We start from the raw sequence: 23,474 nt of genomic DNA, 5'->3' as shown, positions 1-23,474 counted from the left end.
ATCAATTTTGAAAAAAGTTATTAATCCTTGCATTGGTCAAACCGCCAAAATTGTAAGACGCCAACGCAGCCGTATAGCAGAACTAGAAAGATATGGAAACGATAACGAAGAAAAACCTTAAATATAACGCGATTGAACCACACCTGGATGAAATTGTCAGCCCAAGGCCACCTAGTGGTATTCAATAAACGACGAGGAAACCACAGGGCAGGTTGCAGCTTGCTCAAAAACACCCTTTTACACGACGGCAACAGTGAAATAGTTGCCCCTGCATACTCAAGTACTTATCAAATTAATATTCGGTGTAAATAAACGAATATATAATATCAAGAAGGGTTTTTGCAAAAATACTCCATCTTGCTAAGGTATATCTTTTTTACAATATTTGCTTAACTGAATGGAAAAACAAAATTATTGAAATGGATAAAACCTAGGCGGTAGTAGTCAAAAGGAAAAGTCTAAAAGGAAAGTTTGTATAACAAATGACAATATCAGGGTAAAAACGGGAGTTGGAAACAACAGCAAGTGAAAATCATGTTGAATATACAAACATATGTTACTCATTTAGCGTTATTACTATCTGGATTCAGATGTATCTTAACGCCTATTTAGGAAATTTTGAAAAAAAGAAAAGCAACCTATCTACTTCTTTAGCTAATATTAAAATAAATGAGAAATGGGTTGTTCTGTTTGATAGGAACTTCACCTTTTTCTCTTATTTTATTTTCTTTATTTACATTACAAAATAACTACTTATACAGCGGAACTAACCATATTTTGGGTCAAGAAAAAAGTCAACTTAAGATATTGAAGCTGAATTTAATAAATTTGCGGAACGCATTAGCAATGCGTTTAATTCTTACAACATTGTACATTGGCGTAACTCATCCCTGACGATGTTTCATACACAAGAGTTTTTGTCGAGTCTGGTTTATTCATTTGTTATTCATTTTTTATGTTGGCATCTTTATGGCTGCCATAATAAAATAGAAAGAAAAGGCACTATGTTACTTTTCATGCGCGGCGCAAGGCAATAACCTGAAAACATCCAGCAAAAATGTTACGCGACATATTTACGCCGTATATATTGTTATAATGTTTTAAGCTTATGTCAGACCAAATATATACGATATGAAATATGTATTAAAAGTTCGTAAAACATACATAGTACATTTCACAATAAACAAAGTGTTGAAGCAACAGTAAAGGTACACATCATATTTTAATAGAAAAAAATAGTACATAAAAGAAGGTATTTATATAAATAAAAACACCACATTTTAAACGTAAAAGTCTTGTCGTATTTCTGTTCACTCCAACTCTAATTATCAATACTTATGTCTGGTACTATCAAATTCAAGTGTTACCGTAAAACGGATATGTAGGGATTATTTACATTTCATTTCAAAGTGAATAAACAAGGAAATCGCCAGTATGTTATTAATGAATTGCTATTTTTATTTGTGTTTCACTAAATCGGTATTGTGATACTTGATGCTAACTTATCTCCCACAACCTTTATTCAGTCCATTAAAGTTCAAGAGGTGATATTATTAATACTCAATCAGCTTTAGATGTGTCAAAAGAGTGCAATAAAGTACCGTTCATAATATGAAACATTACGATGGAATATAAAGCATGAAATTGATTTTGGATTTTAAGTCACATCAATTATAGTTTATAGTTCACCCTCATCAATTAAATCATAGACGCTTTCATGGCGTTGTAGTTCTCCGGCGTTGTCATTGTTTGTATCGGATTCCCTTTGTTCATTTTCCACACGAGCATTTGACTTTTTGCAGGTAAATATTGAGAGATGTCGTTGTATGTAAATAAACCCAATCAGACCAATACTAATGACAGCAGCACATATTATGTAGACGGTTATGTTGTTTTGAACTATATCAAGAAAAAAAACCACAAATTAGGTTAAATGAACCCAAATCTTTGATAATGAAGCACTTACTATATTTATAAAAAAATTTACATTACAAACATTTGATTTGTACAATTACATTGATAAAATATATCCTATTCTTACTTTAAATTAAGGAAACAAAAAAGATAATACACAGTCAAATATTGCTCATGTAAAAAAATGCTCAACGTACAGGAAATTAATATTAAATTCATATTTTTTTACTTATCAGTTTGCTCAACTTTCTTTTTCGGACATGACAAGGAGAACTTCTTTTTTATTTAAAGCAGAAAAGGTATGTTCTACCGTTGTAAGTGGTCCATTTTTCGAGGTTTTAGATTTCATAATTTTGTCTAAAATGCAAATTATAACTCTTGAAATTTCACATACCTCTTGATTGTTTCCTTCGTTTGTTTTTTATGGTTGTTTCTGTATACATTTTAGATAGTAAATATAATTTAAGAGCAACATCTTTAGTCTAGTATACAGTTCTCTGAATCAGGAACCGTAAGCAGAACAGTGCAACTAATGCGATAATACAACCAATGAAATATTATGTTCATTATATCCTTTATTTCGACATTTTATCATTTATTAGAATCCCATCTTGTAAATTGTTTTCTTCTTCTTTTGAAAAGAATTTACTGCAGTTTATATTTGAAGGGCCGTTATTGCTACAGAGAGTTTTCAAATACTTTTTCCAAGGATTTACAAAATATCAAAATTGTTATACTTAGTATTGTGATATTCAGAGTTCCTTTACAGCGATGATAAAAAAACATGCATAGTTTATTCTTTTGTTCTTTTCATAAATCAGTCTCTAGTAAAACTATGACAAATTTGACATTGTTGTTTCTGAAGTAATTGAAAACCAACAGAAAACTAACCATACGACTTTAGAGTACTTATACGATTAACTGTTGACTGCGGCTCAGATTGTGTTGGAAAGGTATGCTTGTTGTCAATCTGAGTGACTCCTTAAATAGAAAAATAAAATACATTTGAAAAGTATTAAAGCTAATAATTGTCCTCTTTTCGATTGTTTTACTTCACAATAGGTCCATCTTCCTAATGTTTATATATATATATATATATATATATATATATATATATATATATATATATATATATATATATATATATAGATGTGATTTGACTCCCTTCGAGGTTTCAAAGAATAGTCAACAAATTTTGACAAGTCATGTGTTTTACCCGTTTTAAGAGTAATCAAGGGAAAACAGATTCTAGTGGCAATCAAACGAATGTAATCCAGGGACAAAGACCAGACATATAAATCAAACACACACAACATAGAACATAAAATAATCTAATACTTTAGTCACTTGATTATTCCGGAAGTGCTCTAGTTTTTTTTCTTAAACTTATCGGAAAACTCATAATGCTTATAGCTTAAATGATTTGATCACTCAAAATCCTACCGGTTGTTCCTTCGAATAAGCTTTCCTCCAAAACACAACCGCGAACATTGTCACACCTGTAGTCAAAATAAAATCCAATATCACAAAATAGACAATATGTAGACAAATGTCGAAAAGGAGAATAAATTTGATAAAATCACGATAAATATCTTATATATATATATATATATATATATATATATATATACGTAACTTTTGCTTGGTTGTAAATTTAAACTACGCATGCAATTCTTGTGTTTTTTAAATGTACAATGTAATTAAGGGTTTTGTGTATTAATTTAGGTTTCAGCGGTTGTTTATATTCATTCTAAAATTTAGTAATTCAACAGAAATATTAGTTGTATCAAGCCACATTTTTATTATTAACATATCTGTCCTTACCTAAATGCTAAAAGGAAATGGCCATTGATATTGTGATATGTCGTTTTCTAAATGTAGTACCAGCAACAGAAATTTGTTCTCAGATATATTAGTCGAATAGTTGTCATTTAATTGAGCAATATCGGACTATAACTTTCAACAGGTAATAACATTGGACAAAAATCATTCCCGAATTGGTATAGCAATTTCTGTTTACCTATTCAGAACGATATGTGTATAATAAGCGAAATCCTCAAAGATATTGAAATATTGTTTACAATTAAGACATCTGTCATTAAAATGAAAGACTCTCGACAGTTAACATTATATTTATAACTGTTAGTAGACAATTATTACCATGATCCTTATATTCGGTATACGTTCACACATACAAAAAGGTAATAACATATGCTAAATTATATAATTTAGAATTTCTTATCTTTAGTTTAACTGTGTGTGAAGCTAGAACATATTTGATGTATACTGTCTTGTACACCGACACAAATAATAACTTTGTGGTGTCATGGAATTCCAATATTATTCAATTGCTGACTTATGTCAGGAAACAATTTAGTGATATATTTGCATTATCATTTTAAACATTACAGGAAACTTTGTAACCTAAGTCCCGTCTATATTTCACACTCTTTGCCAAAAGTTTTTTTATGCAATTGCTAGTAGATTTATGGGATATTAATTGGCTTGGAGCACGTATTTACGAATTCCGTATACCTGGATGTTTTGTTATGATGCTTATATAACTGATATCAATAAAGTATTTTACTTGACAGAACTATCTTTATCATTTATGTAATATTTGATAGAACCTTTGTCCTTCCGTACAGCGGCATGATTCTATACACTGATCTCCATACAATCCATTAGGACATGGTGTACAGGACTTCTGTTCAGATTTTCGTATATAGCCTTTCTCACATGCTACAAAATATTCTTACATTGAAGAGCTTTTGCGACGTTTTCATATATTTCAACTATTATCACCATAAAAATATAGCTACTGTGAGTTTTATTATTTAACTGTCGGATTCAAATACTTGGATCCAGAGCAGGTCCGGGTGTCCAAAGAATAGGCCTGCAGCAGCGCTAAGCTTGTCGTAAAAGCGACTAAATAGTGCACAGAACCCTAGCTGGGGGCTAGGGCGCTCTGCCCACAGAGCAACTGGGTTGTGTGCCCCAGGTGGTGGAATGGGGTACCCCTGGTGTGTTACATGCTGGGATTGTCAGGCTATAATATGGAAAACCTGACCGGAAACCATACTGGCGCACCGTGTTGGGAAAGATGCCACTTCCTCACACGTTAAAGAACCCTACTGTAGTATTCTCCCGGAGTAGGAATCGTAGGGCTCCTCCACAGGAGGCTAAATTGCCCGACCCTACCCACCTCTCCCCTTTTTCCATTGGCAATCAAAATTTGTCGACCCCATTGTCCTTGTGTCCAATCCCATTTTTCATTTCATCATCATTTCATGTTCATTTTATCATCCACTTCATGTTCATCGCCTGAATATAGCTGAAATATTGCTGCTCGGGCGTTAAACCCCAACAATCAATCAATCAAATACTTGGTTTTTCCTATGACTGAATATAGTTTATGTCGTATGCCTATTGAAATGTAAAATTTACTCCTTTCTAAAATTAAAATCACCATATTATAAATTTAAATACCGTTTTATCCCTTTGGATTAAATACATCGTTAAATACCAAAGCAGATGATTAGGTTGCGCCAAGACATATGTTACTACGTAAGAACATCAAGCGTAGTCAATTTTATATCAATCTGTGGTTTGTTATAAATATGTTTGTTTCCAAATATCCTCCTTGTAAATTCAGCTAACTGCTTTACTGATGCGTTATAATTTTTCCTTCCTCTTTCCACTTTTCCAGGAATGAGCGGTAGTGACTAGAAAAGTAGAAGGTGCTTACCATACTGATGGACCTGGTCGATGCTCCCAGGGTTTTGCAGTCTGGCTTAGTCTTTTACTTTTTTGTACGTGTCATTTTAGTTGTTTCATGTTCCTTGAAGTGTGTGTCGATTTTCCCTGTTTTATTCTTTTGGATATTTTTTTAGGTTAACCCTCGAATTATATTCGTTACTCTCTGTAAGATTATATGCTTTAATTTAAGATTTTTTTTTATAATATTCAAGCATTATATTACAAGATAAAAATGGTATTAAAATTGAATTATCAAAATATCACTTCTTTGATTCTCATTATAACAGAATCCTTTTAAAAACTAACTAATTGGTTAATTGATGACATACAGTTTTATTTCAATAAGCGCAAAAATTGCCGCAAACTTAAATTAATATATATATATATATATATATATATATATATATATTATACCTATAATTTGTTTGAACCATCTTAAGCAGTATGTTAAACACCCAAATAAAGAAGTCGATATAACTTTGAGCCGTCTGTAACAATGGTACTAGTACTCTTCACGCGTTGAGATTAAAAATCAATCATTTTAGTATACTTGTTTCGGACTGATTAAGTAAACATATTGTGGTGAATGTCTTTAAATTTATTGCTAAATTAACTTGTACTTTTTACCAAAATATCAAAGATAGCACAGAATATTCATTCTATAATATATATCTGCTTGCTTAGAGTGTCATGATAATGAAATATAAACTTACATAAATTGAACTCTTAAATACTCAAGTTGTAATTAAGATTCTAATATCATATTGTGTTTTCTTTTAGTACTAATATTTTGTCAAATTTTACTAAATGTTTTTGTTAAACTTTCTATTTTCATCAGTAATATAAAAGTAGACACATTCAAAGACTTGAACTTAGTCAATTCATTAAGAAGAATAATTCGTGTTTCCTTTTAACATCGATGACACTTGCTGAAATTCTGAATATATACTTGACTTTACTATACTTGTTGTTGCATCCAACAATTGACAATGAAATGTAAATTAATGTTTTTATCAATTGAAATCAGCTTAAGTTTCAGTCTCTGTAAGAAGCAGGCAGTGGGTGAAACATAGTATGAATAAACCTACTATTTTGAAAAAAAAAAATATGACGATTTTTGCACCGTTGAATCAAAGATAAAATGCAAGATTTTCCATATCAATTTAATTAATTAATTTTTAATTTCATTGAAATGCACTGAAAATGAACATTTGAAGGGCAGAAAACCCAGTGAAAAACATTTTTCTAACATTATATTAAAAAATGTCTGAGTAAATCCAGTGATGTAGAGATCAAAGGGTCATCAAGAGAACCAAGTTTCTAGCGGAAATCAAAAGAATGTAATCCAGTGACAAAGACCAGACGGAGAGAACAGACAAACACAACAAAGAAAATAAAATAACAAAAATAATACGTACAAAGCAAAATCGTAAATGAGCAACTCGAACTCCACAGCAAACTGGGAGCATGGGCGAGGTGCAGCGGTAGGGTAAGGGTCCTCTTCTATTCTAGAAACATCCACCGAGCTGCTCATAAAAAATCAAGTACGTTGTAGACAAAAGAGAAAAGGAAAACTATGACACATTGAACAAATTAGTGCAGAAGGATACACCATAACGATCCACGAGTTTATGATTACGAACATAAACCTCTGTAGTGTTGACTTCAATTTTGTGGCAACATAACCCTGTTCCAGAAATCATGTAAGAAGTCCAGTGCGATACAAAAAGTCTGCGTACTCATGGCAATCTCTGGCATAGCGTATGAGTCGTGATATGAAAACTCCATACACAGGTGCTGAAATGATGTTGTCGCAGATGGAAGAGAAGTTGACAATACGTAATGAAAGAATAATCAAGGGAACCAAGGTTATAGCGGTAATAAAAAGAATGTAATCCAGGGACAAAGACCAGACATGGAAAACAGACATACACAACAAAGAACATAAAGTAACTAAAATCATACATACAAAGTAACAAAAGTAAATGAGCAACTCGGACTCCACTAAAAAATGGGAGCATGGACTAGGTGCACCCGTAGGGTAAGCGTCCTCTGCTTTTTTAGAAACACCCGCCAAGTTGCTCATAAAAAGTCAAGTCCGGGGTAGACAAACAAGGGAAGGAAAACTATGACCCGTTGAATAAATCAGTTTTTATGGTGCTGATGGATACACCATAACGATCCACGAGTTCATGATAACGGCCTAAAACTTCTGTAGTGATGACTTCAATCTTGTAGCAACATAACTCTGTTCCAGAAGCCTATTTGTTAGACTTCTAGAGCGATACAAAAAGTCTGTGTAGTTTCGGCAAGCTCTGGCATAATGTATGAGTTGTGATATGAACACTCCATACGCAGAGCCTAAGGGATGTTGTCACAGATGAAAGGAAAGTTGACAATTCTGAATGAAAAGTCATCACGTTTGACCAGGTGCACCGGTAGGGTAAGCATCCTCTGCTTTTCTAGGAACATCCGCCGAGTTGCTCATAAAAACTCAAGTCCGGGGTAGACAAACGAGGAAAGGAAAGCATATTTGTCAGAGTTCTAGAAGTCTGCGTAGTCCCGGCAAGCTCTGGCATAATGTATGAGTTGTGATATGAACACTCCATACGCAGAAGCCGAAGGAATGTTGCCACAGATGAATGGAAAGTTCAATTCTGAATGAAAAGTCATCACGTTTGTCGTAAAGTTTGGTCAATAGTTTTCCTTTACCATCGATTTCTAAGTGTAGGTCAAAATATAAGACTGACTTCACAGTATCTGTAGTATCTTTTATCTCAAGTTATGATGAAAAGTCATCATAATGGTGTTTGCAAATTGAAAAGTAATCTTTTAGTGAAATTATGTTGTCAGATCGGTAGTTTTTGACATGCGTGTTTCTGATTCCCATTCTGTCTGATTCTTACAAAAAAAACTTACACTTCGTCATATAATACGTACATACCGGTACACTGAAACTCTTCATCTTCATGATAATTTGAACAACAGATGTATTTTACTCTGTAACAAGTCTTTCCATTTTGATCTTTATATCTAATGACAATTCGAAAAAAAATATTTTACATGCGTTATTTCAATTAAATTCGTTATTTTTTATTGATGAATACTTTAAAGACCAATTTCTTTAACCACCCTCGCAAAAGTACAATCCCCATATACACTATAACCTTGGTTCCCTTGATTACTCTTCCACTTTCCGTATACCATAAAATGGGACGTTTACCCCATTCAATTACTGAAGTATCTCATAAATATTTTTTTTCTTTTTCTTTAATAAGATAATACACACCAATTTGAAGTTCTATTAAAACTACTTAGAAGGTACATAGACTTCTTAGAAAATCGGAAAACAACTGAAATTTAGAAAAAAAGGCGTAAGCTTTTCTGATCCTGACTTATAACAGGTTTGGTGGTACATTAGGCGAGCAGAAAAAAAACAGAGAAATTGTTTTAATACAGAATTTTTAAAGGTTTCTTTTTATAAGGTTTTAAAGCGTATAATTACTTGCACTGAAAGTTTTATCATCATACGCATCAGCCAAGAAGCTTACCTTTCTTTTCTTGAGCAAATTCTTTTATCGCCATACGTAGCCTTGATGACAGTACACCATAAGAACATTATATATAAAAAGTTCCAAAACGTGAGAATGTATTTTGATATATTCATTTTCTGCACTGAAGAAACTATACATAAAACCAAGGCAAGTTTGATATAATATAGCATTTAGGACGGAAACAATTGAACAAAGAGGTCGCGTATTGATAAATAAAAATGTAGAACATTTATAAAATAAAAAGTATCTATCTATTGTTCGGTACAGTGCGCCGGCTAAGTGTTCACTTATCATCCGTTTTGAAGAAGGTACTAATAATGATATAAATGTTAGCGTGCTGAACTTCTGAGAGTGATACATGAATTGATTCATATAAGGTAAATACATTTTCGAAATGTAGGAGGTAAATCGGCGAATTTGGAATGAAATTAAATGTATAGAAATTTATTTATCGTTACTTAGTTGTCCTGAGATGTTTGTTTATGGTTTAAACATAGTAGAATAAATTACCAACACTTTCTCATATTTCATTTTATGTAGATGCATGAAAGATTTATGCCAGAACTTTCAAAATTTCGCTAGATTTCTTACAATTAGACTTCTGGAACAGGGTTATTGTTGCCACAAGAGTAGAATCATCACTACAGAAGTTTTCTGGTCGTCATAAACTAATTGATCGTTACGGTGTATCAATCTGCATCATGGGAGCTGGTTTAAACATAGTAGAATGCATTCATCACCAGCACTTTCAACGACAAAAACCTAGATGCTGGAAAAAACGTGAAAACATGATAAATTACGATTAAATATAAAGACTGAAACTGAGGAAGTCAAGACAAAGTGCACGCACAATATTAAAACATGAAATTTCAGTGGATATCATTTTTAATTTGTTTATATTGTAATAGTATCTACTCTAAAGTATTCAAGATTAAACAGTTATTTCATTTATTTTGTAATAATTCATTATTAGCATTAATTAATTTTTATAATCTCGTCGTCAGTATTTGTATGGCTTGTTTAGACTGCGAGTGGCGTTAAACCGTCTGTCGGGATCTGACAAGTGAAGGTTCTTTTTTCCTTTCGGTTAGGCGAAGGTTGCACACACATCTCAGGTCTCCTATTTACACTCGAGGCTAATGCGAATAAATTGGCCGAAGTTTCATGTACATCTAAGTAATGTGATTGGAGTAAGGAAAGAGGAAGAAAGAGCCAAAGAAAGTGACTGAATTACAGTTTAAAAAAATTAAGTATGGAGAGGATTTCGGTGTAAATCAAAATAAGAAAAAAATTGAAATCAATCAAATCTCGAATGAATTCGCAATTGCAAATCCAGTACTGTTCGATCTAATACCACCGCAATTGAATAATGTCGATATTTCGAATGATTTAAATGTATCGCGATTTGAAGAGGTTTCAACCTCAGAATTTATCTTTAAAGAATCGGACAAATATATTGATGTTATATCTATTGCCAAAAAGAACATCGTGACGAAAGTAGCATCATTGAAAAGTTTTCAAACATTCCAAAAGACACTTTAAAAGAAATTGAAACAAGAACTATGGGACAAAATGCAAATCCGCTTTGGAAATCCGCGAGACACTTCAGAATTACAAGTTCAAATGTTTATGCAATTTTAAAAGGAAAAAAGGAAAACGTTTATTAGAACAGTTTTCAAACAAAGTAAATGTGTTGATACTCCTGCTTTGGAATGGGGTAGAAAACAAGAGGCTATTGCAAGGAAAAAGTATGTTGCCTATAAAAAGCTACGGCATAATAAAAATGTGAGTGCGCGTGAATGTGTTCTCTTTCTCTGTGCAACTTGCTGCTATTTAGGCGCAAGTCCAGATAACATCGTTACTAACAAAACGGATACGTGTAGATCGTGGATCTTGGCGATCAAATGTCCGTATAAATGGCGCTTTAAATCCATTCGGGCTTTCTGTAAAGACCGAGACTTCTTAGGTGAAATCGACGACAATGAAATACGATTGAAAAGGTCACACAAATATTACGCTCAAGTACAAGGCCAAATAGCAATATGTCAGGCAATGAATTGTGATTTTGTGTTATATATTGTTTAATAGACTTTAAAATAGTAGAGATAGAGTTTGACCAAATCGACTGGTCTGAAATAAGACCAGTACTGGGCAAATTTTATGCAACATACATGGTCCCTTTCATTACTGAAGCATCTAAAGAAGAGAAGAAATGTCGATGAGAATTGATAAAACGAGTTGTATACACTTTTAAATGTATTACTTTATTGGAGTATAAATCTATGGTACTATTCAAGTAATCTAGTAGATAAAAACTTTGACCTCCTTTGGTGGTAATGTTGAAGAGTAATCAAGGGAACCAAGGTTATAGCGGTAATCAAAAGAATGTAATCCAGGGACAAAGACCAGACATGGAAAACAGACATACACAACAAAGAACATAAAGTAACTAAAATCATACATACAAAGTAACAAAAGTAAATGAGCAACTCGGACTCCACTAAAAACTGGGAGCATGGACTAGGTGCACCGGTAGGGTAAGCGTCCTCTGCTTTTCTATAAACACCCGCCGAGTTGCCCATAAAAAGTCAAGTCCAGGGTAGACAAACGAGGGAAGGAAAACCATGACCCGTTGAATAAATCAATGTTCATGGCGCTGATGGATACACCATAACGATCCACGAGTTCATGATAACGACCATAAAACTTCTGTAGTGATGACTTCAATCTTGTAGCAACATAACCCTGTTCCAGAAGCCTATTTGATAGAGTTCTAGCGCGATACAAAAAGTCTGCATAGTTACGGCAAGCTCTGGCATAACGTATGAGTTGTGATATGAACACTCCATACGCAGGAGCCAAAGGGATGTTGCCACAGATGAATGGAAAGTTGACAATTTTGAATGAAAAGTCATCGCGTTTGTCGTAAAGTTTGGTCAATAGTTTTCCTTTACCATCGATTTCTAAGTGTAGGTCAAGATATGAGGCTGACTTCACAGTGTCTGTAGTATCCTTTATCTCAAGTTCTTTTGGGTAGATGCGATGTATCAAATCCCCGAAATTAGGATTGTTTAAAGATAATACGTCATCTATATAGCGGAAACTGAGATTGAAGGATCTAGCCAAACGATATTCTTTCTTTCGGATCAGATCAGCTATAAAGTCAGCCTCATAAGCGTAAAGAAATAGGTCAGCAAGTAAAGGAGCACAATTTGTTTCCAATGCAATGCCGACCGTTTGTTGAAATACACGTCCACCACACTGGACAAATATGTTGTCAATTAAAAATTCCAGCATTTTGTAAACATCTTCATCTGTATATTTGGAAGATGATTTGGAAGTATTTCTTACAAAGTATGAGGAATCTCTACCAAGAACTATATATTTGTATCTAGGTGAAATTCTGGTTTGCTAAAAAGTGAGAAAACAATACTTGTTTAGGACCTTAGTATGTAAATATATATATACAATGATACAGTAAATTTCACAATCAATGTGTTCAATGATGTATTTGTAGAAAATATTATTGAAAATCAACCAATTTGAATATTTATTCAAAACCACAGCAACAAAACTTGTCTACATGTACATGATGTAGGACCTTATTGATATCACCTGTATTCAAATTCTGATCACAAGTTCTTTAAAAGAATTTCTTCCAACATGTTTGAATGTAATAAATGTTGTATTTTATTGTATAATGCATTATTCACTTAACCAAAGCTGGAAAGAAGTTTGCCAAAGCACTACACACAAATAAAATTGAGTTTGCCATACCACTCAAACTTATTGGCATAATTCCCTGCAATATTCTGAAGATGCTACTCTCCTGGTAAATTCAATTTCAGATTTGTAAACCTTTTTGTGAGTGTGTGTAATTATTTAAGTTCAGGCACTAACCATCTCCCGGGAAGTCAAGTTTACTCAAAGATTCCCTGATCGCAAACTTGGAACAGCGAGTAAAATAATGAGAAATAAATGAAGATCAGATATTGAATACCAGCAATGATGACAATGGTGATGATACAGAAAAAGAAGAGAGCATAGACTCCAACAGGGAAGACTTTTTTTTAATCTTTAAAGTAAGACTGGTGAACCAGCGTTGATATAGTCCGTGAAACAATTCGCGCAACAATTTGACAGATCGATGACCGGTGACCGATCTGATTGCAGTTTTGTTATGTAAAATGACGGATGATCTCTTTAAAATAAAAGAAATGTGAAATAAAATTATAGATTGATGTCTAAATCTATTGTATTATGTAAATGTGTGTAAAATTAACAAAGAAAACAACAAAAACCGTAAAATACAGTGACCGCTCGTGATACGATCACCGGTCTAATGGATCGGTTTGACGGATAAATGACTGATCGGAAACTGATCGATCATCGATGACCGATCAAAATTGTTGTTGCACGGATCGGTTCAGATACAGCAAATACGTATCAAGACCTTGAAAAATAAGGGTGATACAACAAGGTATTTTGAATATATTCCTTCTACAGAATGTCGTAACGTCACAAATGAACAGCTTAAAGACAAAAAAAAAACACATCGTAAAAGTACATGCTTGTATTTTGGGGGAAGTTAATATATACAGAAGTACCAACCACGGAATCACATATATGTTTACATAGCTTCTAATATACATTGAAAGGATGTTGTTAGGCGCTTGCACGCAATTTTTTCCCAATAGTGCGTTCTCCCTGTTCGCTTCTTCATTTTTGAACCTTTGATTAAAGAGTAATCAAAAAGTGTTCTTTAGTAATCACAATTTAAATGTTTGGATGATTGATTTTTCGGTTAACATATGAAAAATTAAACATTAAAATCAACCAAACGTCGGCTTAAAAAGCATTATGAGTTTGTTTAAGTAAACGAAAATCTGCTCTCTAATACAATAAATTATTTTTGTTGAATCTCAATTCTTCCTTAAAATCATTTATATTCAATGGCCTTTAAGTGCATTATTTCAAATGTTCAAATGTTTTATTTCCTTTTAAAATCGCATAGCGGAATCAACCAGTGATTGTTATGTGATACTTTTAATGGTTATATTTATGGGGTTTTCAATGATTTATTTGTGTACGAGGGCAAGAATATTGAATTGACTCATCTATTGTTCAGTAATTGTTTCAAAAATAATTGTCAAGTTGACAATGTTTACCATTGTGTTAGCAATTTAATTCTCAATAGTCCATTGATGATTCAGTATGAGTTCCAAATATTTCCAAAATACATATACATTATCCGTCCGTATTACTTTTATTATAATTCGACAATCAAATATACAAAAGAACTTGTAAATAGATATCGCAAATTTCATATCAAACCTTAATTTTTTATGACATTCCTTTGAATTTCACAAGATATTGCAATATTAATTACCCCTGATATACGAATCTCAGATTATGATTTGTTTATAGCAAAATGATTTAAACATGTTTTAAGATTTCGGTCATTTTCTACAACTGCAGGGGTACATGCATTAAAATATGTCTTTTTCACTTGGCCGTGATGTATGTCTTTTACCATTAGGAGTTCCATTCTTCAATAATTCATTCGGATATTCTTTCATCGCTCAAAGTTATGTAACGCAATTCATCAATTTTGAAGAATAAGGTACGAATCCTTGTATAGGTCAAACAGCCAAAGTTGTCAGACGCCAACGCAGCCATATAGAAGATCTAGAAATATATGGAAGTGGAAACGATAATGAAAAAAAAACCTTAAACATGGTGAATAGGTCAAAGAGACGACAACCACACCTGGATTAAATTGTCAGTCCAAAGCAACCTAATGGTCTTCAATCAATGACGAAGAAACCACAGGGCAGGTTGCAGGTGACTCCAAAACAGCACTATACACAGCAATAGTGAAATTGATGCTCCTGCACACCCAAGTAAGAACACTTATTAAATTAATAATCGGCGTAAATAAACGAATATATCATGTCAAGAAGGATATTTGCAAAAATACTCCATCTTGCCCAGGTATATCTTTTTCAATATTTGCTTAAGTAAAGGGAAAAACAAAATTACTGAAATGCATAAAACCTTTGCAGCAGTAGTCAAAAAGAAAAGTTTAATAGGAAAGTTCGGATAATAAATGACAATATCAGGGTAGTTGGAAACAACCGCAAGTGGCAATCATGTGGAATATAAAAACATATTTTACTCCAAATGTATCTTAACGACTGTTATTTTAGAACATTTTGAAAAAAAAAGAAATGTAACCTATATATTTCTTTAGTTAATCTTTAAAAAAAAAAAAGAGAAATAGGCTGTTCTGTTTGATAGGAAATACCTTCACCTTTTCTCTTTTTTATATTTTCTGCATATACATTACAAACTAACTACTCATACAGCGGAATTTACATACCATATTTTGGGTCGAGAAAAAAGTCAACTAAAGACATTGAAGCTGAAATTGAATTAATTGGCAAAACGGATTAGCCATTCGTTTATTTTCTTTTACAATATTGCACATTGGCGTAATTCATCCACTGACGCTGTTTCATACACAAGATTTTTAGTCGAATCTGGTTTACTCGTTTGTTATTCAGTTTTTATATATCTTTTTTGAGTTAATGATGGCATCTTTTTGATTGCCATTACAAAATAAAAAAGGTACTACGTTACTTTTCATGCGCGGCGCAAGGCAATAATCATCATGAGCATCCCGCAAAAAAGTAACGCGACATCTTTACGCCGGATTTATTATGATAATGTTTTAAGTTTATGTCAGACCTAATATATACAATATGAAATATGGATTAAAAGTTCTTAAACAGATATGGCACATTTCATAATAAATAAAATGTTGAAGCAAAAGCAAAGAACAAGTCATATTTTAATAGAAAATAGTACGTAAAAGAAAATTTTCACACAAATAAAAACAACACATTTTAAACGCGAAATGTTTGTTGTATTTCTGTTTATTCCAACGCCGTCTCTCATTATCAATACTTACATCAGGTCATATTAAATTTATATGTTATCATGAAACTAATAGGGATTATTTACATTTCATGTTAAATTGAATAAACGAAGAAAGCTCACGTGTATTATTCATGAATTGCTATTCTTATTTGTGTTTCACTATTTCGTTTTTGTGATACTTGATGTTAAACTTATTTTCCGCAACCCTTATTCAGTCCATCAAAGTTCAACAGGTGATAGATAGTATTAATAATCAATCAGCTTTACATATTTCAAAAGATTGCAATAAAGCACCGTTCAAACTATGAAACATTTCAATGGAATATAAGACATAAAATTTGTTAAGGATTTTAAGTCACATCAATTATAATTTACAGTTCTCCATCATCAATCAAATCATGTAGTTCTCCAGCGTTGTCATCGTGTACATCGGATTCCTCTTGTTCATTTTCCACAAGAGCACTTATCTTTTTGCAGGTAAACATTGAGAGATGTCGTTTTATGTAAATAAACCCAATCAGACCAATACTAATGACAGCAGCAGCACATGTTATGTAGATGGTTATGTTGTTTTGAACTATATCAAAATAAAAAGGTTAAATATGCCCAAAATCTTTTTTTCAGTGAAACACGTATATAATTACAATATAATACTATATATTGAAAAATAACATGCATGACAAGCATTGGATTTGTTTAACTACTGTGATAAAAGATATATCATTCTTACTTTAAATCATGGTATTAGAAACAAAAAGATAATTCGCAGTCAAATATTGCTCATGTGAATATAAGTGCATCAAATTGTAGGAAATTATAATTTGATATTTATATTTACTTATCCATTTAAATGCAATTTTATTTTTTTAAGTGAAAAAATACGATTATTTATCGACGTTTGTGTGTGTGTATGTCCACCAAGTTGGAAGACTATTTGCATCCATTATAATATACTTTTAAGTCGTTTTCAGACAAGACAAGAAATAGTTTGTTATCTAAAGAATAAAAAGGTTGTTTTAGAGCTGTATAGCTGGTTCATGTCACGAAGTTTTAGATTTCATATTTTGTATAAAATGCAAAACTGTGATAATGAAATCTCACATACCTCCTGTGTTTTTTGTTTGTTTGTTTCTAATGGTTGTTCCTGTTCAAATAAACTTTACTCAGTACATAGTAATTAGAATAAAAGGACAACATCTATCGTCTTTTCTTATCAAGTTATCTGTATTATAACAAAATTTAGCAGAAAAGTGAAACTACTGTGATAATGCAATCATCAAAATATTATATTAATAATCAGCTCTTAAAATGTTAAACAATCCTAATTTCGGGGATGATTTACATCGCATCTACCAAAAAGGACTTGAGATAAATGGTACTACAGACACTATTAAGTCAGCCTCCTACCTTGACCTGCACTTAGATATTGATGGTATGGAAAAACTATTGACCAAATTATATGACAAACGCAATGACTTTTCATTCCGTAATGTCAACTTCCCTTTCATGTGTGGCAACATCCCTTCAACAACTGCGTATAGAGTTTTCATATCACAACTCATAAGTTATTACATTCTTTTGATTTCCGCTAGAATTTTGGTTCCCTTGATTACTCTTTTGACATTTTATCATTTATCAGAATCTTTTCTTGTTAAAATATTTTCTTTTGCTTTTGAATAGAAATTACTGCAGGTTATATTTAAAGACAACGGCAGTTATTGTTGCAGGGAGTGTTCAAATATATTTCCAAGTATTTACAAAATATCAAAATTGCTATAGTTAATACTGTAATATTCAGAGTTCCTTACAGCGATGATTAAAAAAACATGCATAGTTCATTCTTTTCTTTTCTTCATAAATCAGCCTGTGCCAAATGTGACGTTGTTGTTTATGAGGTAATAGAAAACCAACAGAAAACTAACCATGAGTACTTATAGGATTAACTGTTTACTGCGTTTCAGATTGTGTTGGAAAAGTATGTGTTTTGTATTTCAGAGTGACCCCTCTGAAAATAGAAAAGAGACATAAATGCTAAATAACAGCATTCCTTTTCGTTTGTTTTCCATCATAATAGGAATTATTATTATACGTTTTGAAGACGGCCACATAATGTTTCTGTAGATGACATTTCCTTCTCTCCTATGTTTCAACGAACAAAATCAGAAAATGATGGCAGTTCTCGGTACAAGTCACATATATCTTAACTAACATTTTTGCTGGAAATGCTTGAAATAGGATCAGAGTTCTTTTTTATTATCTTTTTGGAAGATTCATAAACCTAATAGCTTAACTGTGATTCGATCTACTTAAAAACCTACTAGTTGTAGCCTCGGATGATCTTTCCTTCAAAACACAACCATGAACATTGTCACACCTGTAGGTGAGTACAAATACAGTATCATAATGTACACAATACCAATAGCCTAAAGAGAAATCTAATTTGATAAGCTCATAACAAATATGTTGTCATACCTGCAGAAAAAGCCCAAAACAACATTGTTTTTGTCTGTAAAACGTTTTATATCCAATGTTTATTATCAGAGGTAGACGTAGAAAATAATAGCAGTGATAAGACCTACACTGCTACCACTCTCTCCAAAGAAGATTGTGGAAAACCATAAATCTGTGCTATCCTCTTTTGGTCTCTCTACCAAGGACGATGATTGTGATTTACCGTCTATGTACTGGATTCCTAAACTTCACAAGAATCCATACAAACAACGTTTCATAGCTGGATCTGCTAAATGTACCACCAAACCTCTTTCAAAACTTTTAACTTCTATACTCACAACTGTCAAAGAGGGTCTACAGTCCTACCACAACACTTGTTACTCCCGTAGTGGTATTAATTCAATGTGGATCCTGAAAAATTCAAAAGATCTTTTGGAGACAATTAGTTCAAGACTACTATCTGAATATAATAGCATTAAAACCTATGATTTTTCAACACTGTATACTCAGTTAAAATCCAGACTTAAAAACATTATACATCGTTGTTTTTCCAAAAAAAGATGGTACACCTAGATACAAATATATAGTTCTTGGTAGAGATTCCTCACACTTTGTAAGGAATAATTCCAAATCATCTTCCAAATATACAGAGGAAGATGTTTACAAAATGCTGGAATTTTTAATCGACAACATACTTGTCCAGTGTGGTGGACGTGTATTTCAACAAACGGTAGGCATTCCAATGGGAACAAATTGTGCTCCTTTACTTGCTGACCTATTCCTTCACTCTTATGAGGCTGACTGTATAGCTGATCTGATCAGAAAGAAAGAATATCGTTTGGCTAGATCCTTCAATCTCAGTTTCCGCTATATAGATGAGGTATTATCTTTAAACAATCCTAATTTCGGAGATTTGATACATCGCATCTACCCAAAAGAACTTGAGATAAAGGATACTACAGACACTGTGATGTCAGCCTCATATCTTGACCTACACTTAGAAATCGATGGTAAAGGAAAACTATTGACCAAACTTTACGACAAACGTGACGACTTTTCATTCAGAATTGTCAACTTTCTTTTCATCTGTGGCAACATCCCTTCGACTCCTGCGTATGGAGTGTTCATATCACAACTCATACGTTATGCCAGAGCTTGCCGAAACTACGCAGACTTTTTGTATCGCGCTAGAACTCTAACAAATAGGCTTCTGAAACAGGGTTATGTTGCTATAAGATTGAAGTCATCATTACAGAAGTTTTATGGTCGTCAGCATGAACTCGTGGATCGTTATGGTGTATCCATCAGCACCATGAAAACTGATTTATTCAACGTGTCATAGTTTTCCTTTCCTCGTTTGTCTACCCCGGACTTGACTCGGCGGGTGTTTCTAGAAAAGCAGAGGACGCTTACCCTACCGGTGCACTTGGTCCATGCTCGCAGTTTTTAGTGGAGTCCGAGTTGCTCATTTACTTTTGTTACTTCGTATGTATGATTTTAGTTACTTTATGTTCTTTGTTGTGTATGTCTGTTTTCCATGTCTAGTCTTTGTCCCTAGATTACATTCTTTTGATTACCGCTATAACCTTGGTTCTCTTGATTACTCTTTAATAATAAAGTTTCCTATTTTTCTTCAAAGTACATGTACATGTATATATAACTTTGTTAGGTTGTTTACAGACTGTAAAACCCTTTAATCTAGACATATCATACGTGGTTTCTCTCTAAGTGTAATAAAGTGTGTAAATTTCATTTCTACTGTCCTCAGTTATGTTATTTATTTTAGCATTTCAAAAGACATGTTAGTTTCATCTTGCAAAATTGTGTTAAAGATGACCGCTACTGTGTTTAAAAATAACAGAGATTTCAAAAAGTTGTGAAACCTTTTCAGATTTATCATGCAAGAACATTATGAATATAAAAAATGATTGGTCAGTGTGCTCGTTTTTGAGATATAAGCATTTGAACTTTTGGTCGGGAAAGGATTTCTCGAGATTTCCCATAGGTTTTGTCTTAGTCTTATTAAGTCATATCTATAACAAAAAATGATTTTAAAAACTTTCTAAACAACATTTTAAGATGTGTTTAATGAAACTATGAAAAGAAAAGTTGGGATCATTGGGCAAAAAATATAAATACAATGAAATGGATAAAATAAGAGAAGTCCAAAAAATCTGACAAAATGGCTGAACATTACCACCGAAAATCCTTAGTTACAATTTGTCTTTATCTACATGCTAAGCAAAATGTGGTATTGATAAGTATAGGAATTATTTGTAATTAGATATTTTTGTCGAATAATGATCAGGAAAGAGAGCAGTAACTAACTAATAATATCTGCACTTAGTAAACACTAGAAAAAAAGATCCATTCTTTAATTGGCGTAACAAGGTCATTTTGATTAACTTATTAAGTAATAAATGGATGTTGCGAATGTTTCACTGTCGAAAGTCGTTTATTTGTTTTTGCTTATCTTGAAGACAAGTATTTAATTAATTCTTAAGTTTTCTGATATTGATCTTTAACTTTGAAAATATTTTTCTCCGTAGAACGCACTTTGAGTAGAGGAGCTAACTTGTGTCATATCATTAATTTGTAAATATACTTTGCAAACAGTTTTGTTGAAGTGGGAGAGCGTTGAAAAAACACACACTACTTGCAGATTTTGCTTAGTTTAAAATGATTATCCCAAATGCTTTCTTCTTTACATTTATACATGTTTGCTCTTCGAAGATTTTATTTGTAAAAAGAGCACGAAAGCACAATGTTGCAAAAGGTGATTTGAGGTAGATGTTTGAAAAGAACGGGCTATGAATTCAAGGAGTCAAGATATAGAACTAGTGGTATACCATTTCTTTATTTGTTTTTTAATCATTTTCGTACGTACATGAACATTTAAAAGGAAAATTAAATTATATTAGAAAGTCATCATGTACCAACCACCTTTATTTGTTAGTTTAGATTCTTATATGGAACAGTACGTTAACCTTTGTTCTTTTGATGCACTACTTTTATATAAGTTTTGCTTTAAAAAATACAGAGACACGTATAATTAATAAGAAATGTTATCTTAATTTTATAATCAATATTTTCGGCGACACAAACCTTTGTCCTTCTGTACAGTAACATAATTCTAAGCATTTATCTCTGTACAATTCATCAGGACATGGTTTACAGGATTTTTATCAGCTGTTGGTATAAAACCTTTCTCACATGGCAAATCATCAAATGTTTTGTTTTTGCTATATACTTCAAATATTTTCCTATTGTATTTGTTTATTTGATCATTACGATACAAGCATATAAGGACAACTATCCTTAAACGCAATCTGTGTAGAGTACTAGTACTATTACAGCAGATTGCGTTTAAGGATAGTTGTCCTTATATGCTTGTGTCGTAATGATCAAATAAACAAGGTTGTAAGTGTAATAAAGATGTTTGAAAAAACTACTGCATATATTTGTTCTTGTTAACAAAATTATTATAGTAAAGGACACTCATAACTATGAAATTTATCAAATTTATAATAAATTTACACTCAATGCTCAAGTTGATATCCCATATTGTATTTTAGTACTAGTAATCTGATAAATAAATCAAGCAAATTTCACATTTTTTTACCAAATAGAACCCATGAACAAAATTTATTATAAATTGACGTTTATCAATAGTAATTACTATGGAAAGTCATTGAAATTAGCCGAAGTGATTTGAAAAAAAATGGAAAATGTTCAATGATGTATTCAGACTGTACATATACAAGCTCTCAAAAAGACGTTGCAAAATAATACGGCTAAATTGATTACGTACCTTATTTTCGTGGTCATTATGCTTTCATATTAGTAAACATATTGTTTTTGACGGTGTTGTTCAACTAAAAAACACTAACAATATCCAAATAAATCACTTTTAATTGCTAATTTTTTTTTCGTTGCACTAGTTTTAACTACAAGAACTACGAAAATAGACACATTTAAATGCACGAAAAGGACTTCATGTTTTCCTTTAAAATAAGTGTTATTAACGCTGGTGATACTTAGTCCCTAGTTTTAGTACCTACCTACACATTGAAACTTTTGATCTTCATGATAATTTGCACAACAGAGATATTTTGTTCTGTAGTCTTTCCATTTTGATCCAAATATCTAATGATAATTCAAAATTTGTCAATCCATTTCATCGTGAAAAGCACGAAAATATCGGAAGTGAAATGTTCATATTTGTCTATATGTACAGCAGAAATTCACTTTGATGTATTCCCTTTCATATTTAATTACTGTTATACTCGACGTCACATACAGCACATTTTCGAATAGCAGCTCTACTTTTTAAACCGTCGGGACTTACCGCTAGAGTTGTCTCTCTTTAATTTAATCTGAAGATAGTTCGCATATATGCACGACGTGTTAGTACCAACGAGACGCTTATTAGCTTAAATCGTGCGTATCAAATCCTTACAGGAAAATCCTATACTAATATCCGCCATGTTGGTTTCTACGGGACGATTTGTTTACAAACGCAGTTCGTCAATATTGGGACAGAGAATTAAAATCTCACCGCAATTTAACGATTCAATGTTTAGGGAGATGCCGTTTGGCAAAACGAATGAGCAAGTCATTTAAGACAATTTAAACGACGGTAGGTGTCAATAAAGTCGTAGAAAATATTTTTATTCAAATTTAAACAGTATCTTATTTATGTGACGCCGAGTATAGATTGTTTAATAGATTTGCCATCTTTCTACATAAACGTTACCTCGGGGTCCGGCGGCTCAACTCGAAGTGTTCTATTTGAAATTTGTAAACAATAAGTGGAATCAAAATTGAGTGAATATAATAACAAACACTTCTTTA

The 23,474-nt window shown here is 32.4% G+C and overlaps 1 protein-coding gene and 1 long non-coding RNA gene across 4 annotated transcripts; both read right to left on the bottom strand.

Moving 5' to 3' along the window:
* Nucleotides 1-1,203: 1,203 nt before the first annotated feature.
* Nucleotides 1,204-9,397, bottom strand: LOC148604122 (uncharacterized). Of its 2 annotated transcripts, none has more exons than XM_088549741.1 (6): nucleotides 9,225-9,397; nucleotides 8,618-8,706; nucleotides 4,545-4,656; nucleotides 3,358-3,413; nucleotides 2,806-2,895; nucleotides 1,204-1,899 (listed from the first exon to the last, which is right to left on the bottom strand). In XM_088549741.1, the coding sequence occupies exons 1-6, from the start codon at nucleotides 9,395-9,397 to the stop codon at nucleotides 1,679-1,681; spliced, it is 741 nt and encodes a 246-aa protein (XP_088405867.1). In that variant the 3' UTR covers nucleotides 1,204-1,678. The 2 variants fall into 2 exon arrangements, with proteins under 2 accessions (XP_088405867.1, XP_088405868.1); XM_088549742.1 differs by having other exon boundaries at nucleotides 8,614-8,706; nucleotides 9,225-9,373.
* Nucleotides 9,398-16,064: 6,667 nt separating this feature from the next.
* On the bottom strand, nucleotides 16,065-23,087 carry LOC148604121 (uncharacterized). Of its 2 annotated transcripts, XR_015916085.1 has the most exons (5): nucleotides 22,682-23,087; nucleotides 18,488-18,543; nucleotides 18,092-18,174; nucleotides 17,275-17,313; nucleotides 16,065-16,746 (listed from the first exon to the last, which is right to left on the bottom strand). It is a non-coding gene; the product is annotated as an uncharacterized LOC148604121 (long non-coding RNA). The 2 variants fall into 2 exon arrangements; XR_015916086.1 differs by lacking the exon at nucleotides 17,275-17,313.
* Between the last annotated feature and the right edge of the window lie 387 nt (nucleotides 23,088-23,474).

The sequence above is a fragment of the Perna viridis genome, chromosome 10, assembly GCF_037379345.1.
Source record: "Perna viridis isolate PV_CMFRI_1.1 ecotype Kerala chromosome 10, ASM3737934v1, whole genome shotgun sequence".
NCBI lineage: Eukaryota > Metazoa > Mollusca > Bivalvia > Mytilida > Mytilidae > Perna > Perna viridis.
Note: the sequence above shows the minus strand (reverse complement) of the source record. Positions and strands in the feature narration are given on the sequence as shown.

What these genes read in the sequence shown, in the direction of transcription:
- LOC148604122 (XM_088549741.1), bottom strand. Translation starts at nt 9,397, where the DNA reads ATGCTATATTATATCAAACTTGCCTTGGTTTTATGTATAGTTTCTTCA. An exon ending in ATTTGCTCAAGAAAAGAAAG is followed by an intron (nt 8,707 to 9,224) that starts GTAAGCTTCTTG and finishes AATTGTCATTAG; the next exon opens with ATATAAAGATCAAAATGGAA. An exon ending in CTTATTCGAAGGAACAACCG is followed by an intron (nt 2,896 to 3,357) that starts GTAGGATTTTGA and finishes TTTCTATTTAAG; the next exon opens with GAGTCACTCAGATTGACAAC.